General features: G+C 41.6%; 1 protein-coding gene across 2 annotated transcripts; it reads left to right on the forward strand.

The window, feature by feature from the left end:
- Positions 1 to 739: 739 nt before the first annotated feature.
- On the forward strand, positions 740 to 21,630 carry plex9.2 (PML-like exon 9.2). 2 transcript variants are annotated; one of them, XM_060914550.1, is made up of 2 exons: positions 740 to 939; positions 20,863 to 21,630. In XM_060914550.1, exons 1-2 carry the CDS (start codon positions 861 to 863, stop codon positions 21,453 to 21,455), a joined length of 672 nt encoding a protein of 223 aa, XP_060770533.1. In that variant the 5' UTR covers positions 740 to 860; the 3' UTR covers positions 21,456 to 21,630. The 2 variants fall into 2 exon arrangements, with proteins under 2 accessions (XP_060770533.1, XP_060770532.1); XM_060914549.1 differs by lacking the exon at positions 740 to 939 and adding an exon at positions 3,557 to 4,347.
- The last annotated feature ends 1,573 nt before the right edge of the window (positions 21,631 to 23,203 follow it).

Below are 23,203 nucleotides of genomic sequence, written 5' to 3' on the forward strand. Positions count from 1 at the left end.
TCAGTAAAAAATTGACTGGACAACTTTCACTTGTATCAGAGTAACATTTGACCAGTGGGATCTGTACTTTGACTTAAGTAATGAAGTTGGGGCCTTTGTCCACCTCTGTTGAAATCACAGAATTGTCAGACAGCATTATATGCTGTTTACAGTGTGGTTTTATTTATTGATGAGCGTCAAATAAAAACAACACTTAGTACATACTCAGTACAAAAATATATACAAACGCCCCATTATTACATGTTATTACTGCTTTGTCCTCATAGGTGCCGTCTGTTTCATTCGAAAACAGTTCTAAAAAATTAAACCAAACTAACATTAAAACTCAAAAATATTTTGTTCTTGCATGTGTGTTCACTGCTTCAGATGGGTTAAATACAGAGGATGACTTTCACTGTGCTTGAGTGTGCATGTGACAAATAAAGCCTTCTTCTTCTCTTCATAATTTATTACTGAAAAATTCGGTATAAAAAGTACAGAATCATGACGCAAACAATCCTCCAGTCTACTAGATGGCGACAACACTTCCGGTTTCCGGCTCAATCCGGAAGTTTGAGCTGTAGCTCAGAATTTGCTTCTCCACTCCCGTAGTGCACTACTAAGGATAGGAAACAACGGCGTCTAAAGTCTATGTAAGTGCACTCTATGTGAATGATGAAGTCGTTTGGGATACAGCCGAAATTTTGAGTAACGTGAACGCAGAATTTAAACTGGGCGGTAAAAAAAAAAAGAGCGTAAAGAAAGTGTTTAAAATTTTGTTCATTACACTCTCTACCTAATGTGTAAATAAGGTATATTTACACATCGTTACAGCATTTTTATTTTATTTATTTTTATAAATAAAGTGTGTGCAGTAGGATATGGCCGTCAGTTTTAGTGACACTAAGTTCACTGATTCACCAAACATGGTGTTCTTTGATTTGGAGACGACTGGCCTCGGTATGTATTTGGAAACATGACTGAATTTATTTTTTTCGCGGTCTAAATCCTGCGCTCTGATTGGCTGGCGAGCGGGTCCGTATCCGACGGTACAGATCCCGGTTATGGACCTCTGGCGACTCGCTCGTTCACAACAACATAGTAGTCATTTTTGTCAACATTTTTTTTTTAAAATAAGATTTATTTATAAGATTATTAAAAATCTTGTAAATTTTTGCCAGCATTTCTCAGTATAATAGCATTAATTTTACAGCATGGATAGCGATAACGACAGTGTTCACAGCGAAAGCGAGTTTTACTACCCTGAGGAAGAAGAAATAAAAGAAAACATTTCAGGAGAAAGATAAAACCTGTCATTTGCTAACACCGAGCAAAAACATGGCTGAATCCTGAATGACTCCTATTTGTATAAATAGGGGACTACATAGGCGGCAAAATGTAGTTTTTTCCTGCCATGGAAGTGCACTTGTATACCGAGGAGGAAGCAATTTGCATTACAGCCGTGAATGAGGATTCAAAATGGCGGCTCGCTTTTCCCTTTCGGGCGCTCTCGTTTTGTTAGAATTTGGTAAAGAAAAAAATAAATAATATTTCTCAGGAGAATAGCATTAATTTTACAGCATGGATAGCGATAACAAGTGTTCACAGCGAAAGCGAGTCTTACTGCCCTGAGGAAGAAGAAATAAAAGAAAACATTTCAGGAGAAAGATAAAACCTGTAACTTGCTAACAGTTTGATCTCATTAGCTAATGAGGCCCATTTTGGACCATGTTATCCTAATACATAATATTACGCTCGGTAAGAACTTTAAACCAGTTCCATCTCTCTTTTTAAAGTTTCACCAAATGGCTTTATTTATGCAATATAAAGGTCATAATACTGTATAACTTTGGTTGAGCAAAAACATGGCTGAATCCTGAATGACTCCTATTTGTATAAATAGGGGACTACATTTTTCCTGCCATGGAAGTGCACTTGTACACCGAGGAGGAAGCAATTTGCATTACAGCCGTGAATGAGGATTCAAAATAGCGGCTCGCCTCGGTTTTCCCGTTTGGGCGCTCTCGTTTTCTGTTAGAATTTGGTAAAGAAAAAAATATATATATTATTTACCAGCTTAAAGGAACAGTCCACTGTACTTCCATAATGAAATATGCTCTTATCTGAATTGAGACGAGCTGCTCCGTACCTCTCCGAGCTTTGCGCGACCTCCCAGTCAGTCAGACGCAGTCAGACGCGCTGTCACTCCTGTTAGCAATGTAGCTAGGCTCAGCATGGCTAACGGTATTTTTTTGGGGCTGTAGTTAGATGCGACCAAACTCTTCCGCGTTTTTCCTGTTTACATAGGTTTATATGACCAGTGATATGAAACAAGTTCAGTTACACAAATTGAAACGTAGCGATTTTCTATGCTGTGGAAAGTGCGCACTATAATGACAGGCGTACTAACACCTTCTGCGCGCTTCGGCAGCGCATTGATATCTGAGCTCCGTATCAATGCGCTGCCGAAGCGCGCAGAAGGTGTTAGTGCGCCTGTCATTATAGTGCGCACTTTCCATAGCATAGAAAATCGCTACGTTTCAATTTGTGTAACTGAACTTGTTTCATATCACTGGTCATATAAACCTATGTAAACAGGAAAAACGCGGAAGAGTTTGGTCGCATCTAACTACAGCCCCAAAAAATACCATTGGCCATGCTGAGCCTAGCTACATTGCTAACAGGAGTGACAGCGCGTCTGACTGCGTCTGACTGACTGGGAGGTCGCGCAAAGCTCGGAGAGGTACGGAGCAGCTCGTCTCAATTCAGATAAGAGCATATTTCATTATGGAAGTACGGTGGACTGTTCTTTTAAGGTCGGTCCGTATGGTGAAATACTGTGACCTCGGCCTTGAATACTGACCTCAGCCCAGAGGGCCTCGCTCAGTACTTTCAAGACCTCGGTCACAGTATTTCACCATACGGATCTCCCAGCTGGTAAATAACATGTATATCTTCTCCATTTTAAAACCACCAGATTATAAATATCCAGCACAGTTTGATGCTTTCCCTGCTCTAATACACCTCAACTTCCCTGCTTAACCAGCTGAGTAATTCTGTGCCAAATCACCAGAAGGCTCCCGACTTGTATCTCAGATTTGCTTCATAATTTTTTTTTTATTTTAATGTCCTTGTTACTAATAACTGCTGTGCAAAATTTTAGGCCAATATCTCCACTAGTTTCGGAGCTATTAAGCCTTCAAAAAGGGGGCGTGGCCCCATATTTAGCATAAAAACAAGTGTTACAATCAAACATCCATAGTCTGATGGCTAATAACTTTTGAATTGTTCACACTAAATGGTTCAAATTTTCACACATGATTCTTTGATATAATAAGGCTCCGTACACAGAAGCAGAGCTTTGTATGTGACATATTTGCAGATTTATGGCATGCCAAATATGGCTTTCTGGAATACACATTTGTCCATGGTGGCACTTTTGGCTCTCTATATCTCCAGATTTAATGACACCAGATGTCTGATTTTTTTTAAATATATGAGACATGTTGTAGTACTATCAGGAAAACATGTTATATCTGTGACAAAAATTATAGTTGTCTCATATATAGGCCCCTAAAAATGGAAAAAAGCTTGTCGCGTCTGTATTTTGAATGCTTATAGCAAACATCTGACAAGGTCTACCAGAAAACAAATTAGATCAGTGAAAAGTGCAAGGTCTAATTGATATATGCAGGGATGAGAATTTTCCGCCGATCGGCGGATTTCCGACTTTTTCAGACCAAAATGATCATTTTTGAGATCGATGTAAATCCGTTGAGAAATTTTCGAGGGGGGGTGGTGAATGGTTAACGATCTGTGGTCACCTTAAAACGTCTTGATTCTTGGTGGCTCCGGGTTAACACACTTGAGTCTTTCGACATGTCGTAATTAACATTCACTTTTGCGACAATGTTCGACTTATTTACGGTAGAATTTTCAGGAAATCCCATCGCGTGCAGTGTATAAACACAAGTGCGCATGCTCTCCACGCATGGCTTGCAATCGCCGTTCACCGACTGTCCACACTGTTTGACGATACGCATTGGTAACATCGGAAAGACCCATGTATTCAGGCGAGATATTTTAGCATATCGACAATGGCAAAAGTCCTAGATAAGAAAGAAGAGGATTGAGCGAGGGAGATTGATAAAGGTGCAGGAATAAAGAACTGTTTTCGATGGGCTTGGTTAGAAAGAACACTGAATGTCGAGATCGACAAGCAGACTGTCACAATGAAGCTCGGTGATCACATACGGAAAATAGACGTCCCAGGAAAAGTACTTTGCTCATTGTGTTCTGACATGATAAACTACGCTAGTCGAGGGGCAAGGACTATTGAAGTTCACATATACACCAAAAAACACAAAGGTAGGTCGAAAATTATTTTGCCTGTTCAATGATTCATTATATTTATAATGTATATTGCACGAATCAATGCCATGGTGTGTGTGTGTGTGTGTGTGTGTGTGTGTGTGTGTGTGTTTATCTTTTATAAATGGAGTTAGCTTATCTAATGTAGCATGTTGGGGAAAATCATAGTATCATATCTATATTTCTGATAAAATTTTAGGTATGATACCATGTATAACTCTCTTACTTATTGCTCATTTCATAAGGGGACGGGGGGAAATTGCTGGCATGAGCCGCGCGGGAGCGTCTGCCCAAATTTTTTAGGCCGAGATGAACTTAGTTTTTGATTTAAAAAAAATTTCCAATATGTAATGCCAATTGTACATGCCTGTTCTTTAATTCAAAATCACTATCTTGATCTTCAAATTGACCATATGGGATCTGTATTACATTACACAACATCCTGTCCAGATAAAACCTAGTTAGTACACACAACAGTTGAAAGGGAAGTGATGAGTGATGTTGAATGTTGCCTGCTTAATATGCAAGACCTCCTGCGACCATGATAACATCAGAAGAAAGCTTAAGAGAATTATAGGATAGAACTTTTTTCTGGTTTGTACTTCATTTTAAAGGATTAGTGTATCAACAAAGAACATAAATTTCATTTGATACTGATATCATTTTAGACAAACTGAAACTTCTGAGGACAAACTACCAGTTACCAGCATCACTTCAGACTGGTGATAGTAGCAGTGCATCTCCTATACATCAACCACTGGTGAAAAGCACAGATGGCCACACTTCCACTGTAAAGCCTCTGATATCAGTAGCTGATCGTGTGAATAATATTGTATTGTAACCTTATCACTATTATGAAAAGAGCTTCAGAGAAAGCAGCCCAGTCTCCATTTGGTAAGGTATTTTATATATTTAAAAAATTATACACTACTGTTCAAAAGTTTGGGGTCACCCAGACAATTTTGTGTTTTCCATGAAAAGTCCCACTTTTATTTCCCACCATAAGTTGTAAAATGAATAGAAAATATAGTCAAGCCATTTTTCTGGCCATTTTGAGCATTTAATCGACCCCACAAATGTGATGCTCCAGAAACTCAATCTGCTCAAAGGAAGGTCAGTTTTATAGCTTCTCTAAAGAGCTCAACTGTTTTCAGCTGTGCTAACATGATTGTACAAGGGTTTTCTAATCATCCATTAGCACTACGTTCACACTGCAGGCTGAAGTGACTCAAATCCGATTTTTTCGCCCATATGTGACCTGTATCCGATCTTTTATTGACAATATGAACGACACAGATCTGATTTTTTCAAATCCGACCCAGGCCGTTTGGATATGTGGTCCTAATTCCGATTCCTATCCGATCTTTTCATATGCGACTTCAGTCTGAACCGCCAGGTCGCATTCATCCGACTTACACGTCATCAGCAAGCCACAAACGTCACTATTCTGCGCTGAAGTAGGCGGCGGGTCTCTCAAAAAAAGTTACAACAACATGGCTTTGATGTTCCTTTGAACGGAGGTTGCAGTCACTACCCTGCAGAACGCCTGAGCCAAAACCCTTGCCCTCTTCCTTCTCAACCTCCTCCTTAACATCAGGCTATTGTGCATGTTCTGGCTCCGTCGCAACAACAACTGCATCATCGCCAGGTACTCCATGCTAGCTACTGTCATACACAGGAAACTTTAGGTTACTTCCGTAAACACTGGCCATGCTCACTGCGTGTGACGTCATCGTATCCTGCAATGCGCATGCGGAACACTTTTAGGTCGCTTTTCGTTCATACTGAGGCTCACATACAAGTCGCATATATTTGTTAATGTGAACGACCTCACAAAAAAATCGGAATTGAGCATTAAGCCTTGCAGTGTGAACGTAGTGTAGCCTTCTGAGGCAATGAGCAAACACATTGTACCATTAGAACACTGGAGTGAGAGTTGCTGGAAATGGGCCTCTATACACCTATGGAGATATTGCACCAAAAACCAGCAGCTAGAATAGTCATTTACCACATTAGCAATGTATAGAGTGCATTTCTGATTAGTTTAAAGTGATCTTCATTGAAAAGAACAGTGCTTTTCTTTCAAAAATAAGGACATTTCAAAGTGACCCCAAACTTTTGAACGGTAGTGTACATTCATTCATTTACATTGATATCCACATGCTAACAAAGACATGAATAGCAAAAATGCAGAAATATAATACTGTCGAGCTCTTGTTTATATTAAAAGGTGTGTTGATTTTTTTAAATCATCAAATGTGAACTGATTAAAAACAAGTCTCGTGTACCATATTAATCATTTTCACCTGGTAGTCCACCAAGAAGGGGAATTTATCTCATCTCATCTCATTATCTGTAGCCGCTTTATCCTTCTACAGGGTCGCAGGCAAGCTGGAGCCTATCCCAGCTGACTACGGGCGAAAGGCGGGGTACACCCTGGACAAGTCGCCAGGTCATCACAGGGCTGACACATAGACACAGACAACCATTCACTCTCACATTCACACCTACGCTCAATTTAGAGTCACCAGTTAACCTAACCTGCATGTCTTTGGACTGTGGGGGAAACCGGAGCACCCGGAGGAAACCCACGCGGACACGGGGAGAACATGCAAACTCCACACAGAAAGGCCCTCGCCAGCCCTGGGGCTCGAACCCAGACCTTCTTGCTGTGAGGCGACAGCGCTAACCACTACACCACCGTGCCGCCCAAGGGGAATTTATTTCCAAATAAATTGCAACTTTTTGCTGATAAAATTAATGATTTTGGGGTAAAAAAAAAAAAATAGCCAAAAATCATTAGCTCCCGGGGGCTTCGCCCCCTGGGCCCCCACCGGGGCTCTGCCTGCGACCCCCAAATCCCCAGCTTTTTTCAGACTTATTTAGCATTTTTCATTCTCATTCCTGTATATGTACCAAATATGAAGTTGGTGCTGTGAAGAAAACTCTATTTTCAACAGCTTGAATAAAATAAGGTTTTAAGACATGCGGAAATGCCATTCACAAGGTTACATCACATGCTACATCATTGTATTTTGCCTTCTAAAAGGCAAAATACATTGCAATTGCACGGTTTCTTATTATTCTTTTCATTCTTCCGCTCTTTGGTATAAAACTCGTCCTAGGATTTTAATCCTAATTAATGATCCATTATAGATTTCTGTTGGGGAGAGGTCAAGGATGTGCAGCTGACTTTAATTAGGTCAGTATTAATGAAGTCAAGGATACGATGACATGAAATCACTTTGCGTGACCTGGTTTTACTTTGAGTGCTAAAGTTCAGTGTGTACACTTTCACTAACCATATGATAGGGTAGCTCACGCCGGGGAATGAGAATAGCCTAATGTACTAATTACTCAGGTAAATATTAATAGGCGAATTTTTGTCTTGAAGATAAGAAAGAAAAAGAAAAGAAAGCACAACTTTTATTCATCACACACTTGTGAAATTTCCTCTCTGCATTTAACCCATCTGAAGCAGTGAACACACATGTGAGCAATGAGCGCACACACATACCCAGAGCAGTGGGCAGCCATGCTAACAGCGCCCGGGGAGCAGTTGGGAGTTAGGTGCCTCGCTCAAGGGCACCTCAGCCCAAGGCCGTCCCATATTAACCTAACCGCATGTCTTTGGACTGTGGGGGAAACCGGAGCACCCGGAGGAAACCCACGCAGACACGGGGAGAACATGCAAACTCCACACAGAAAGGCCCTCGCCGGCTGCTGGGTTCGAACCCAGAACCTTCTTGTTGTGAGGTGACCGTGGTAACCACTACACCACTGCGCCGTCCACATAGCATATTCATCATTTATATAGTGGTATAAATGTATGTTTGTGGTTTATTGACTGATCAGCATTGATCTCATTTGAAGCTCCCGAATAAAGTGATGTTTAAATTTTTAAATTAATTTATTTATGAACAAAAATTTCAGAAAAATTCTTTTGGAATGGAGGGTTGACACTTAATGTACCAGAGTAACAACTTGCTTAAATTGAATGTTTAACTTAATCAGTATGCATACATTTATATATCAAAATTAAACGTTTTTTTATAGATTCTAAATATGTTAAATTAATTGCATGTTTATCAAAAATAGATTTGTAATTTAATGATTAAAACATAGCATAAAACCTAGTTATGGTAAGTTAAAGAAAAGTTTATACTCTCTGTCATCACATGTTGACCTACAAAGGCCACATAGCTTCCAGGCAGTTACTTCACAACACATACTGACATCACGAGATCTCTTTGTGTGGGCAGAAAAAAACATAAAAACATCCATTTCATTTGGATTGAAAAGGGGGAAGTAACAAGCAATGGAAAAGTTCTTCAGAAGAGACTTTCAAAGTCCTCAGCAATACCAGGAACAAGGGACAACCACTCATTTGTTCCTATCTCAGAGAGCCAGTTGCAGATCAGCAGAGTGTCTGGTGGACCAAGCTTCGTTGAAAAAGTCAAAGCTGTCCTCAACAGGAAGAAGGCCGCCTTCAGGAGCAGGGACAGGGAGGTGATGAAAGCAGCACAGCAGGAGGTGAAACGCTGCATGAGGGAAGCTAAAGACAGCTACAGGAGAAAAGTGGAACAGAAGCTGAAGGAGAACAGCATGAGGGAGGTCTGGGAAGGTGTGAAAACCATCACAGGCCACAATACAAAGACCAGAGTTGTTGAGGGGACAGTGGAGAGGGCGAACGAGTTGAATGACTTCTTCAATCGGTTCAACCAGCCCATGTCCCCCCCCCACTCTCTCCCTCACTGCAGCCATCTCTCCTTCTTCCCTCAACACACCTCCCCCCAGTCATCACAGCAGCCCCCTCCTCCCCCACCTCAACACAGACTCCTTTATGCATTACTGCAGACCAGGTCAGAGGTCAGCTGAGGAAGCTTCATCCCAGGAAAGCAACAGGCCCAGACAAGGTGTGTCCACAACTACTGCAGACCTGTGCTGCTGAACTGGGTGAACCACTCCAATGCATCTTCAACCTCAGCCTGCAGCTGGGGAGAGTGCCAACCCTCTGGAAGACATCATGTATCGTTCCAGTTCCCAAAAAGAATCGGCCCAGCAAGCTGAATGACTTCTGACCAGTGGTGCTCGCTTCACATCTGATGAAGACGTTGGAGCGACTCTTCCTCAGCCTCCTCAGACCCCAGGTACAACATGCCCAGGACTGTCTGCAGTTTGCGTACCGGGCAGGTGTTGGTGTGGAAGACGCCATCCTCTACCTGCTACACTGAGCCCACTCACATCTGGATAAGGGAAATGGCACAGTGAGGATCCTCTTCTTGGACTTCTCGAGTGCCTTCAACATCATCCAGTCCCTACTGCTTCAGGACAAACTGAACAGGATGCGAGTGGACCCCTGCCTGGTCACCTGGATCTCCAGCTACCTCACTGACCGGCTGCAGTACGTCAGGCTGAAGGACATCACATCTGACACTGTAATTAGCAGCACTGGAGCGCCCCAGGGCATGGTGCTGGCCCCTCTTCTCTTCACCCTGTACACCGCAGACTTCTGCTACAACTCAGAGCTGTGTCACATTCAGAAGTTTGCCGATGACACAGCCATCGTTGGGTGTATCACTGACGACAGAGAAGAGGAGTATAGGAGCCTGGTGAGGGACTTTGCTGTGTGGTGCAACAGGAACCATCTGCAGCTCAACACCTCGAAGACCAAGGAGCTGGTCATTGACTTTGGGAGGTCCAGATCAAGATGACGACCAGTTCTGATCGAGGGAGTCGAGGTGGAGGCTGTGGATTCCTACAAGTACCTCGGGCTGTGGCTGGGCAGCAAGCTGGACTGGACTTGCAACACCAATCACTTATACAGGAAGGGACAGAGCAGGCTATACTTCCTTAGGAGGCTGCGGTCCTTTAACATCTGCAGGAGACTCCTGTGGATGTTCTATCAGTCTGTGGTTGCCAGTGTCCTGTTTTACACCGTGGTGTGCTGGGGGGGGGGGGGCAGCACATCCAAGAAGGACACATCCAGGCTGGACAAACTGATCAGGCGGGCCGGCTCTGTGGTCGGCATGAAGCTGGAGACTCTGGTGACGGTGGCAGAGAAGAGGTCTATGGACAAACTACTGAACATCATGGACGACACCAGTCACCCTCTGCACACCGTCATCGGCAACCAGAGGAGCCTGTTCAGTGACAGAATGCTCCTTCCCAAGTGCAGGATGAACAGACTCAAAAACTCCTTTGTCCCTCACGCCATCAGACTGTACAATTCCTCTCTGGGGGGGAGGAGGGGTAACAGGAGGACAGAGGACGGGAAGGAGCAGTAGCCCAGCCTAACAATAAGCAATACCGGACAATGTGCAATATAATGTGCAATATCTTTCCTGCTCCCCCCCGCCACACACACACTTACCCTAACCCCACTTCCTCTCTTCCCCATATCTTATTCTTTTATATTTGTATATGTAAATACTTAATTTATCTAGAAGTTTTCTCTATTTCTTTTCTCTGTTTATCTGTAATGATGCTGCTGGGATCTTAATTTCCCTGAGGGAACCCTCCCAAAGGGATCAATAAAGTTTTATCTAATCTAATCTACTCTAATTGTGGACATGAGTGGCGCTCAGCCCCAGATTGTAGATGATGCTGTGAAAGAAGGTTACACCCTGTCAGACATGATCCCAGGAAAATATGTTGCATGTTTGTATGACCAGCAATGGTGGATTTGGTAATATCTGTGCAATATCGGAGGAGGAACAGGATGTGCAGGTACAATTTATGCACCCTCATGGTCCTGCAAAGTCTTACAGTTGACCCAGAAGAGAAGATATCTGTTGGGTTCCACTGATACACATCATAAAGATCATAAATGCACCAATCACATCAACTGGTAGACAATATGTAGTTCCGTCTGGTGTGGTGAAAGAAATTGACCAGTTATTCAAATGCTTCAAATAGACATGCTAAGTCTGCATAAATAGAATTAAACTTGTGTAATTGACTTTTGTAAATCTCATCTCATTATCTCTAGCTGCTTTATCCTGTTCTACAGGGTCGCAGGCAAGCTGGAGCCTATCCCAGCTGACTACGGGCGAAAGGCGGGGTACACCCTGGACAAGTCGCCAGGTCATCACAGGGCTGGACCATAGACACAGACAACCATTCACACTCACATTCACACCTACGGTCAATTTAGAGTCACCAGTTAACCTAACCTGCATGTCTTTGGACTGTGGGGGAAACCGGAGCACCCGGAGGAAACCCACGCGGACACGGGGAGAACATGCAAACTCCGCACAGAAAGGCCCTCGCCGGCCACGGGGCTCGAACCCGGACCTTCTTGCTGTGAGGCGACAGCGCTAACTACTACACCACCATGCCGCCGATTTGTAAATCATTTATCATATTTACAAATATACTACATATATGTATAGTCAAGAGAATTTGAATTAATAATGATGTAGCATGTGATGTAACCTTGTGAATGGCATTTTTGCACGTCATAAAACCTATATTCAACAGCTTGAATAAAATAGTTTTCTTCATAGCAGAAACTTCGTATTTGGTATATATATATCAATTAGACCTTGCTCTTTTCACTGATCTAATTTGTTTTCTGGTAGACCTTGTCAGGTGTTTGCTATAAGCATTCAAAATACAGACGCGACAAGCTTTTTTCCATTTTTAGGGGCCTATATATATGAGACAACTATAATTTTTGTCACAGATATAACATGTTTTCCTGATAGTACTACAACATGTCTCATTGTGACGATTTTGAGTGCTCACAGAAGTCGCGCTTAGAGGCGTAGTTTCATCTAATTAAGGTCGCACATGATTGGTTCCTGTTTAAAAAGGAACAGGTTGAGAGATCCTGAGGGTGCGTCTTCTGTTTTCTGTTTTTTTCTTTTATTATGGCTTTGTTTGGTATTTGTTTTGATTTTTGCATATTACTGACGAGCCCTGTGATGACCTGGCGACTTGTCCAGGGTGTATCCCGCCTTTCGCCCATAGTCAGCTGGGATAGGCTCCAGCTTGCCTGCGACCCTGTAGAAGGATAAAGCGGCTAGAGATAATGAGATGAGATGAGATATTACTGACGAACCTGTTATGTATACGTGTTGTATATAGTTTTCTTTTTTTTAAGTAAATTCTTTAATTATTTTGGCAATTTCGTGTCCTGTGTCCTCCTTTGTTTTTGTTACGATCTGGAGCCAAATCGTAACAAAATGGGGGCTCGTCCGGGAGTAACACTCATATTAAAAAGAATCAGACATCTAGTGTCATTAAATCTGGAGATATAGAGAGCCAAAAGTGCCACCATGGACAAATGTGCATTCCAGGAAGCCATATTTGGCACGCCATAAATCTGTGAATATGTCACATACAAAGCTCTCCTTCTGTGTACAGAGCCTTATAAGAATCATGTGTGAAAATTTGAACCATTTAGTGTGAACAATTCAAAAGCTATTAGCCATCAAACTATGGATTTTTGTTTTTATGCTAAATATGGGGCCACGCCCCCTTTTTGAAGGCTTAATATCTCCGAAACTAGTGGAGATATTGGCCTAAAATTTTGCACAGCAGTTATTAGTAACAAGGACATTAAAATAAAAAAAAATTATGAACAAAATCTGAAATGGTCAGTCGGGAACTTTCTCTAAAATCTGGTGATTTGGCACAGAATTACTCAGCTACCAAAACACAGACTGACCTGGGCTGGGTTTCCCAAAAGCCTCTTAACACTAAGAGCATCTTAAAGCAGATACGCAGAACCATAGCCTCACTTTTTGTTTATAAATGCCTTGAGACCTCAAGAATGGGACAGGAATAGTTTTAAGCGTTAACAATAAATCTAATAGAGTAATTTTTACAATTAAAGTGATTCATATAGGTAGCGGTCTGAGTGAATGACCTTCACGTCTGTAACGTCACAGTAGGAAGTCAATCGGGTCTCATTTGCCATTTCCGCTATACTAAAACACAGAGCTGACTGCAACTCCGATCCTGCATTTTGAGCTAATTTATCACCATGCCACATAGATGTGTTGCTGGCCAGTGCAGCAACACGACAGAAGGTGGATTTACGTTGTATTTATGGCCCAAGAATGTTCAAAATGCAAAGATTTGGACACGTTTTGCGAGAAGTTCACGGGCACATTGGGCGGCTACAAAGTGGTCTCTCCTCTGCATATTTTACTGAACACTCGTACGAGACCTCTGATCTGTTGAGGAGCGCTGGCTATAAGCCTGTATTGAAAGAGGGTGCAGCAGTGGTTACGTTAGACTTTCATTGTCCGTCATTTTGACGGACAGGGTCGTAAAAATTCCGTCATTGTCCATTATTATCTGTCATTTTATTTTAACTTTTAAATGACAATGTATATAGGCTATAAATGCTATATATTTAATAACTTGTGTTTTCATGGACTCATTTTCATTTAAAAATTAATTCACAGAACAAGCTTGTATTATTTAATCATTTATTTATGTATTTATGATGCAAAAAGATGAACAGAGATTCTGACGTTCGGTCACTTGTGAACCCATTTTCCCTCCGCTAAAAACATTGCGGCTGTTGTGCCTTAACGGGCATATGAACAATGTTATTTTACAACGTAGCAAGACAATTGCAGTTAAAATATGAACAGTCCACTACAACGATTTAAGTGACAATCTAATTTGACCTGTTTGCGTGAGCTCAAACCTTCCTTCTGGCCCGCATGGATTTAAATTGGCAGCTCGCTTGTGCATAATCAAAGTCGTCAATGGAGACTGCTGCCGAGGCAATTGTCATTAAATTTTGCGTCTTTGCCTCGGACAGACGACTTCTCATTGACGTTTTAATTTTATTCTGAAGGCTGAACCCGCGCTCTGCTGCGACGCTGGAGACTGGAATAACCAGCGCCACTTCAGCCAAAGTTCTGAAGTTGGGAAACATTTCTCCCAGGGAAGTGATCAGAAGCCGGCAAGAGTCTCTGAAAGTTGGATTTCCCGACCCTGCTAGTACTCTCTTCATAGGGAGGAAATCCTGCAGCATGCGGTCTTTCTGCACCAGTGGTGCAGCTGCACCCCGCGTCTCGGCTCGGCGGAGCCTGGAACCTGACACGGAAGGTCTTAAATAAAACGAAGTTATGTTTAAATGTTAGTTTGTCTACCCGTGCTCTCATTAAAATGATAGTTTAGCAGATATTTGAGCAGTGATGTTCCTAAGCTTCCTAAGCTTGCTGGGGAAGAATACAATAAATCGACATTTGTTTCATTTTAAAAACAAGAAAACAACTAGCCTAAATGAGCGCTATTGTACAGGCAGGGAAACGACACAACCCAATGCATCTCTCTTTTTAATAGCAAAAATGACGTGTCTTCTGCAGAGAAGGGAAACATTAATCCATCTCACTGTGCTAGTGGTTAGAAAAGTCAGCGCGCGGTCAGGAGCGCGATGGGGGGAACAGCCTTGCGCAGTGGCTACAGTGTATACATGAGTAGACTATGCACTGAACATCAAGACTGCCGCAACGTCGGCTCGGATTGAAAGTGACGGCAGTGAAGACTATGTATACTGTATGTAAGAAAACTCTGCCACAACTTGCCAATAATTTCAATTGTGTGTTTCATTATGTTTTATTATTGTTATTATTAGGCTATTATTGGTAATGGTAACGGTAAACATCCGTCAAAATGACCGACGGCCTTCAGATTTTTCCGTCATAGCTAAAAAAAATCCGTCAATGACGGACAATTGTCGGTTAACGCGACCTGTGGGGTGCAGTAACATTTAAATACAACTACAAGAAAAGGAAAGTATTTATTTATTTTAAAAAGGAAAGTAAGTTCGGTTGCACCAGTTCTCCCGTAGCATGAGCCAAGGGTTGTTGGTAAAACCCAGGACGGAATAAGACATGACATATTATCGCTCGGGCAGTGACCTCCCCGCGGTTGTTGCTAAAACTGGTGACGTTCCGTCCCGGGTTTTAGTAATTGCCTGAGCCGAGCAGTAATAGCGGAGTACTCAGTATGGAGAAAATGGAGAATGAGTGAACCAGCCGTCTGATTTATCCGCTGTCAGCCCTGCGATAACCTGGCGACTTGTCCAGGGTGTACCCCGCCTCTCACCCATAGTCAGCTAGGATAGGCTCCATCATGCCCGTGACCCTGTAGAACAGTATAAGCAGCTACAGATAATGGATGGATGTATATTGCTGCCATCTCGCCCTTACGTGGAAGAAGTGAATGAACGGAGAACTGAACAAACAACTGAAAGTCAGATTGTTTCAAAACAATCGGCCACAAGATCGGCCTTCAAGAAGCGAGAACACAGACGGGTAAGCGCCGACTCTCATTTGGATACAAAACAAAAACAACAACACGTTGTTTACCTGCATTTAGATTAATACATGTAACTTGTATTGTGTGTTTAAGTTACCGGTATAAAATTATTTAATTTGCTTCAGAATGTGATTGTCTCAGTTCATCTGATTATTTAATTAGCCTTTTACGTTTTATCAGTGAAAACGCATGCATGTACATGTACGTTGCATAAGTTATAACACCTATCCTGTTTTAATGAGAGTCAACCCACAATCAGTGAAGTCAAATCAGTCTTAGTTGAGCAAGTCGGTAACGGGATTTCTTACTTTCACCATAAATTTTTATTGATATGACTTTGGTCTACAGCTGTCAAAGGCCTCGGCCTGAAAACCGGTTACCGCTGTGACGTCACGCACTCAGGGCTGGCTGGCTCAGCGGGCCAGCTCGAATACCAAATTTGCGGTTGATTTTAACTCTCAGAAATATGTTTTTTTTTTTAATTGCCATTTGTGCAGCATACAAGAGTCAAGGATGGAGATACTATCCACTCAGAAGTTTATTTAAAAATAAAGGTTCTGCGTATCTGCTTTAACTAGGAGAGAGAGTGTTCATTGTGATGCTCGCTCTACCATTTAACGATCTTTGTGCTATGATGCTTTTGGGAAACCCACCCCTGGTCAAACTGGTAAACTTGAATTCAGTCTCATTTATATAGACTAGCACTTTTAGGAATGGGCATTGTCCCAAAGCAGCTTTACAGATTGCTCTATATCAATAAAGATTTAGATTTGTTCCGAATGAGCAAGCCAGAGTTGACTGTGATGAAAGAAAAAATGCCTGAGAAGACATGAGGAAGAAACCACCACTCATGATTTCTCTTCACGGTGACACCAGACAGTAAGAATATACAGTACTGTATGAAACAAAAGTCTTAGGCACATGCAAAGAAATGGCGTAAAGATGTCTTAAAAATAACGTAGTTAAATGTTTCTAACTTAAAAAATATAAAGAGCAGTAAACAGTAATAAATTAAACAAGGTCAATATTTACTACGACGACCCTTTGCTTAAAAAATACAGTGGTGCTTGAAAGTTTGTGAACCCTTTAGAGTTTTCTATATTTCTGCATAAATATGACCTAAAACATCATCGGATTTTCACACAAGTCCTACAAGTAGATAAAGAGAACCCAGTTAAACAAATGAGACAAAAATATTATACTTGGTCATTTATTTATTGAGGAAAATGATCCAATATTACATATCTGTGAGTGGCAAAAGTATGTGAACCTTTGCTTTCAGTATCTGGTGTGACCCCCTTGTGCAGCAATAACTGCAACTAAATGTTTCCAGTAACTGTTGATCAGTCCTGCACACCGGCTTGGAGGAATTTTAGCCCATTCCTCCGTACAGAACAGCTTCAACTCTGGGATATTGGTGGGTTTCCTCACATGAACTGCTCGCTTCAGGTCCTTCCAAAACATTAACTTTATTCTTCTTTAACCATTCTTTGGTAGAATGACTTGTGTGCTTAGGGTCGTTGTCTTGCTGCATGACCCACCTTCTCTTGAGATTCAGTTCATGGACAGATGTCCTGACATTTTCCTTTAGAATTTGCTGGTATAATTCAGAATTCATTGTTCCATCAATGATGGCAAGCCGTCCTGGCCCAGATGCAGCAAAACAGGCCCAAACCATGATACTACCACCACCATGTTTCACAGATGGGATAAGGTTCTTATGCTGGAATGCAGTGTTTTCCTTTCTCCAAACATAACGCTTCTTCTTTAAACCAAGAAGTTCTATTTTGGTCTCATCCATCCACAAAACATTTTTCCAATAGCCTTCTGGTTTGTCCACGTGACCTTTAGCAAACTGCAGATGAGCAGCAACATTCTTTTTGGAGAGCAGTGGCTTTCTCCTTACAACCCTGCCGTGCACACCGTTGTTGTTCAGTGTTCTCCTGATGGTGGACTCATGAACATTTAACATTAGCCAATGTAAAAGAGGCCTTCAGTTGCTTAGAAGTTACCCTGGGGTCCTTTGTGACCTTGCCGACTATTACACGCCTTGCTCTTGGAGTGATTTTTGTTGGTCGACCACTCCTGGGGAGGGTAACAATGGTCTTGAATTTCCTCCGTTTGTCCACAATCTGTCGACTGTGGATTGGTGGAGTCCAAACTCTTGAGAGATGGTTTTGTAACCTTTTCCAGCCTGATGAGCATCAACACCGCTTTTTCTGAGGTCCTCAGAAATCTCCTTTGTTCGTGCCATGATGCACTTCTACAAACATGTGTTGTGAAGATCAGACTTTGATAGATCCCTGTTCTTTAAAGTGCTGATGACACGAACATGACTCTATGCAATTTCTTAAATAAACTATACAACATGGCAAACATGTTGGATTTCTGTTATAATTACGTGAAAAGAAGCTGTTGTTACGCGAATATCCAACTTTTAATTGCACAGCGCAAGAAAACTGGGTCCGTGGCTCGCGGCCATGTTGTGACGTCAGCGGAAGAACACGCTGCAGTTCACTGGCTGTTCTACTCTGGTTCTACTCAATGGAAATGGCGCATGAAAACGCCGGTGAACTTTCTAGTGCTAGCTCTTCAACAACCAAATACTGGTACTTTAAGCAGTGATCATGATGGCATGATTTTATCTGATTTTAAATAAATGAGATTGATAATAATGTGAATGTTCACAACTAGTACATACAAACTCTGCAGCTTCTGATTCAGCAGCTGCGTCATACTCCGCAAAAACATCAGCAAGAACCTACAATATAAATGGAAATGCAATACACTAAGCTCAAATGACTTTTGGAAAGTATCATTTCTAAATTTTTTCTCCATATTCTTGAAGTCGGTCATCGGGGTACTTGCTACCGTTCCCTAACAACGCATGGCAAAGGGTAAAGTGTAGTGTTGCTACGAGTACTTGCTAAAGCCTCCGGTGGAAGATCCTCGATGTGCTGATAAGACATACAGTTCTATATAACACGCAAGTGTCACGATAATCACAAAACAGATGCAAATTGTTAAAATACCTAATTTTTAAGCAATCATGTATTGATCTCTTCCGAATAGAATCTATGATAGCCTACCCTCTTTACCCTTTGCCTCTCGTTGCTAGGCGGCAGTTACATGAAAGCCGCAAGCTTTCACAAGCAAATACATGACTGATATCACGCCGACTTTATGATTACATTTATGATTATCATGAATGTGTACTCTATGATGTGTACTCTATGAGCGCTCTGGAGCGAGTCACTTCCAAGATGGCCGCGCAGACCACATGGTTACTATTTTTAGCATCATGTCGGAGCACTCTATAGCTCTACGTACCTTTGTCTTATGTCGTTTCTCAACACATGTTCTGACAGGAGGACTGTCTTTGGAGGAGTCGTCTTGTCCCAGGCGACTGCTGGATCCGGCATAGCTACTAGTAGACCCCCTCCGGAATACTGTAGGCACTGCTGATGGTAGTAACACACGTTTGTGCTGAACTGAACACCCAAGAGATTCCTTTAAGCTGGGAAGGGTGTCAAAACAATCCAAATCGAAGTGTTCAGAGCACAGGACGGATGTTGGTGAGGGCTCCCACTTGTCACGAGTGTGCCTGACTTGCTTCACCCACTTCGCATGCAGCTCGGGATCTCTGGGAAACTTGAATAAACTTACCCCATCCTTGTGGGTTTTGGAGCAAAAGCCGGCAACACAACGTGAAGGCATAATAACTATATATATATATATATATATATATATATATATATATATATATATATATATATATATATATGAGTGATTCCACGCTTATGGGTACTGAAATGGGGACATGAACTTATTCACCTAAAACCATTTCTTTTTTTACCATCAGGTCACAAAACATGTAATCTTTAATGAATGATATGTTAAAAGATAACTTTAATTTTCTGAGATGTAATAACATATTTATATGCCAACGTCAAGCCTATGAGTTCCAAAATGATGTCTGTTACATTACTTCTGTTACGATTGTCCATCTCGCGTCTGTTACAAATTAATTACAATCTAGCTCTATACCATGTTAATCTTATTGAAAGAATGTGTATGTTTATTCTACTACACATGTTTATTAATTATATTTGCTAAAACATCACCTTCCTATGTTTCAAAAAGTAATTCTACATTGTTAAAATTGAGAATATATATGTCCACAACACTTCTGTTACGTTCTGACTTTGGCATATAAATATGTTTTTATTACATCTCAGAAAATTAAAGTTATCTTTTAACATATCATTCATTAAAGATTACATGTTTTGTGACCTGATGGTAAAAAAAGAAATGGTTTTAGGTGAATTTTTAAAAATAAGTTCATGTCCCCATTTCAGTACCCATAAGCGTGGAATCACTCATATATAATAAAAATACTAATAATGATAAACTGAACACCTGCCGCATCAACAACAAACTGGTAAGTTAGGAGGAAGGTTCTTTCGCTGACGTCATATAGCTCCTCCTCCTTCGTCTCCTGGGTGCTGCAGCCCTGTCAAATTTGCCCAAATAGCCGCGTTTTTTATCATAACTTGTAAAATAGGCGCCTTCGTGAATTAATATATGGATCATCGGGAATTACTTTTTATGTTATAAAACATCACCAAAGATGTCAAAAACGTGTCATCAGCACTTTAAATAAAACAGGGTGCCCACTCACACCTGATTGTCATCCCATTGATTGAAAACACCTGACTCTAATTTCACCTTCAAATTAACTGCTAATCCTAGACGTTCACATACTTTTGCCACTCACAGATCTGTAATATTGGATCATTTTCCTCAATAAATAAATGACCAAGTATGATATTTTTGTCTCGTTTGTTTAACTGGGTTCTCTTTATCTACTTGTAGGACTTGTGTGAAAATCTGATGATTTTCTTGAGAAGAACATGTCTACAATGCTGCATTAGTAGCCGTAATCTAGAAACTGTTTCCTTTCTATCAGCTTTCTCAGATGACCTACCAGTTTGTCCAGTCCCATCTGTGTTTTAGTATTTGGTCAGACCAAGCTGGATTTTTCAGCAGGGTTAGTACTGCAGGCATACTGCCCACGAGCTTTGTAAAGCAAAGATCATATTACCTGTTCAAGTGTGTTCAGTTTGATGCTCCATCAGGTGTGTTGGAGCAGGAAAAGTTTCACCAGAGCTTCCTTGACTTATCTTGACTCCAACATACACTCTGTGATCGTTTCTTTTCCAGGGCCCTCGTGTGACATTGTTCAGCTGGCGGCAGTGAGTGGTCACCACACATTAAACCTCTTCATGGTTCCTCGATGCAGAATGGAGCCTGGTGCTTCCAGAATTACTGGCTTCAGAGTACGGCAGCATCAACTCTTCCTTCACCACAGGCCAGTGCTCACCAACTCACTGAAAGAAGCCCTGGTGTCCTTCATAACCTTCCTTCGTATGTTTGGACGCCCGTTACTGGTGGGTCACAACATTCGCAGATTTGATTGCCTTGTTCTGGCCAGAGTTTTGGATGAATTTGACCTAAAAGCAGCCTTCCACGCTGGAATCCTGGGCTTTCTAGACAGTCTCCTGTTGACCCGGCAGCTTCTCAAGGACAGTGGAGTCCACAGCTTTAAGCAGGAGAACTTGGTTAAGACTGTGCTTGGGGTTTCCTATGTGGCTCATGATGCCTTGGGTGACGCCCAGGCCCTACAGAAGCTTTACTGGGCTCTCAGACCCACAGCCAGTCAGATTCAGCAGCACACTTTCAGCTTGGACTCACTGTGTAACAAACACTCAAAAGGCAGAATAACTTATGAACATCAAATCAGACAACACTGGTGAACTCCCGCTGCTAGAGTCCTAAAATTGAGAGTAGTTTTTGTTGAAATGGCTCAACTGATCCTCCAGTACAATAAGAAGCATACCTTCTACTGCACGTTACAACTTTATGGTGAACCGATCCATTCAAGTGCATCATCAGCAAACAACAGCGTTCAGAGTGGACAAAATTTCAGACTTGGCACTTTGTTTTTAAGAATATTCATGAAATTACTTTATTTGAATAAATGTTTTATTTAACTACAGTGTTGCTGTACCAGTCTTTTGCTGACATATACTTTGGTCAATATGATTTCAAATTCCAAGAACACCTTTAGGTTTATTTAATACATTTGCTTGCATTGCCCAGGTGTCATGGTGGCACAGCAGGTAGCACCTCACAGCTCCTGGCTCACCGGTTTTATCCTGAGCTCAGGTTACTGGTTTCTCTGGTTAATCTGGATTTGAAGAAGCTTTTATTTTGTCATGTATACTTTACAGCACAGTGAAATTCTTTTCTTTACATATCTCAGCATGTAAGGTAGCTGGGATCAGAGCGCTAGGTCAGCCATGACATGGCACCTGTAATTAAAGGATATATGCAGAACCTTTATTTTTAAATACATTTCTGAGTGGATAGTATCTCCATCCTTGACTCTTGTATGCTGCATAAATGGGAATAAAAATATATATATTTTTGAGAGTTAAAATCGACTGTAAAGTTGGTATTCGAGCTGCCCCGCTGAGCCAGCCAGCCCTGAGCGCGTGACGTCACAGCGGTAACCGGTTTTCAGGCCCTGGCCTTTTACAGCTATAGACCAAAGTCATATAAATAAAAATTTATGGTGAAAGTAAGAAATGCCGTTACCGACTTGCTCAACTAAGACTGATTTGACTTCATTGATTGTGGGTTGACTGTCATTAAAACAGGATAGGTGTTATAACTTATGCAACATACATGTACATGCATGCATTTTCACTGATAAAACGTAAAAGGCTAATTAAATAATCAGATGAACTGAGACCATCACATTCTGAAGCAAATTAAATCTTATACCGGTAACTTAAACACACAAGTTACATGTATTAATCTAAATGCAGGTAAACAATGAGCGTTGTTATTTTTGTTGTTTTGTATCCAAATGAGAGTCGCATCTTACCCGTCTGTGTTCTCGCTTCTTGAAGGCCGATCTTGTGGCCGATTGTTTTGAAACAATCTGACTTTCAGTTGTTTGTTCAGTTCTCTATTCATTTGCTAATTCCATGTAAGGGCGAGATATTGCTGCTGAGGCAAGCATATCCAGCGGAGAAATCAGACGGCTGGGCCACTCATTCTCCATTTTCTCCATACTGAGTACTCCGCCATTACTGCTTGGCTCAGGCAATTACTAAAACCTGGGACGGGACGTCACCAGTTTTAGCAACAACCGTGGGGAGGTCACTGCCTGAGCGATATGTTCTGTCCCAGGTTTTGGCAACAACCTCACTCTCCGGGAGAACTGGTGCAACCGAACTTACTTTCCTTTTCTTGTAGTTGTATTTAATTGTTGTTACTGCACCCTCTTTCAATACAGGCTTATAGTCAGCGCTCCTCAACAGATCAGAGGTTTCGTACGAGTCTTCAGTAAAATGTGCAGAGGAGAAACCACTTCGTAGCCGCCCAATGTGCCCGTGAACTTCTCGCAAAACGCGTCCAAATCTTTGCAGTTTGAACATTCTTGGGCCATAAATACAACGTAAATCCACCTTCTGTTGTGTTGCTGCACCGGCCA

The sequence above is a fragment of the Neoarius graeffei genome, chromosome 2, assembly GCF_027579695.1.
Source record: "Neoarius graeffei isolate fNeoGra1 chromosome 2, fNeoGra1.pri, whole genome shotgun sequence".
Classification (NCBI taxonomy): domain Eukaryota; kingdom Metazoa; phylum Chordata; class Actinopteri; order Siluriformes; family Ariidae; genus Neoarius; species Neoarius graeffei.

Excerpts from the sequence above, each read along its gene's own strand:
- plex9.2 (XM_060914549.1), top strand. The coding sequence starts at position 4,212 with ATGAAGCTCGGTGATCACATACGGAAAATAGACGTCCCAGGAAAAGTA. Across the intron at positions 4,348-20,862 it reads ATACACCAAAAAACACAAAG|GGCCCTCGTGTGACATTGTT; the intron begins GTAGGTCGAAAA and ends TTTCTTTTCCAG.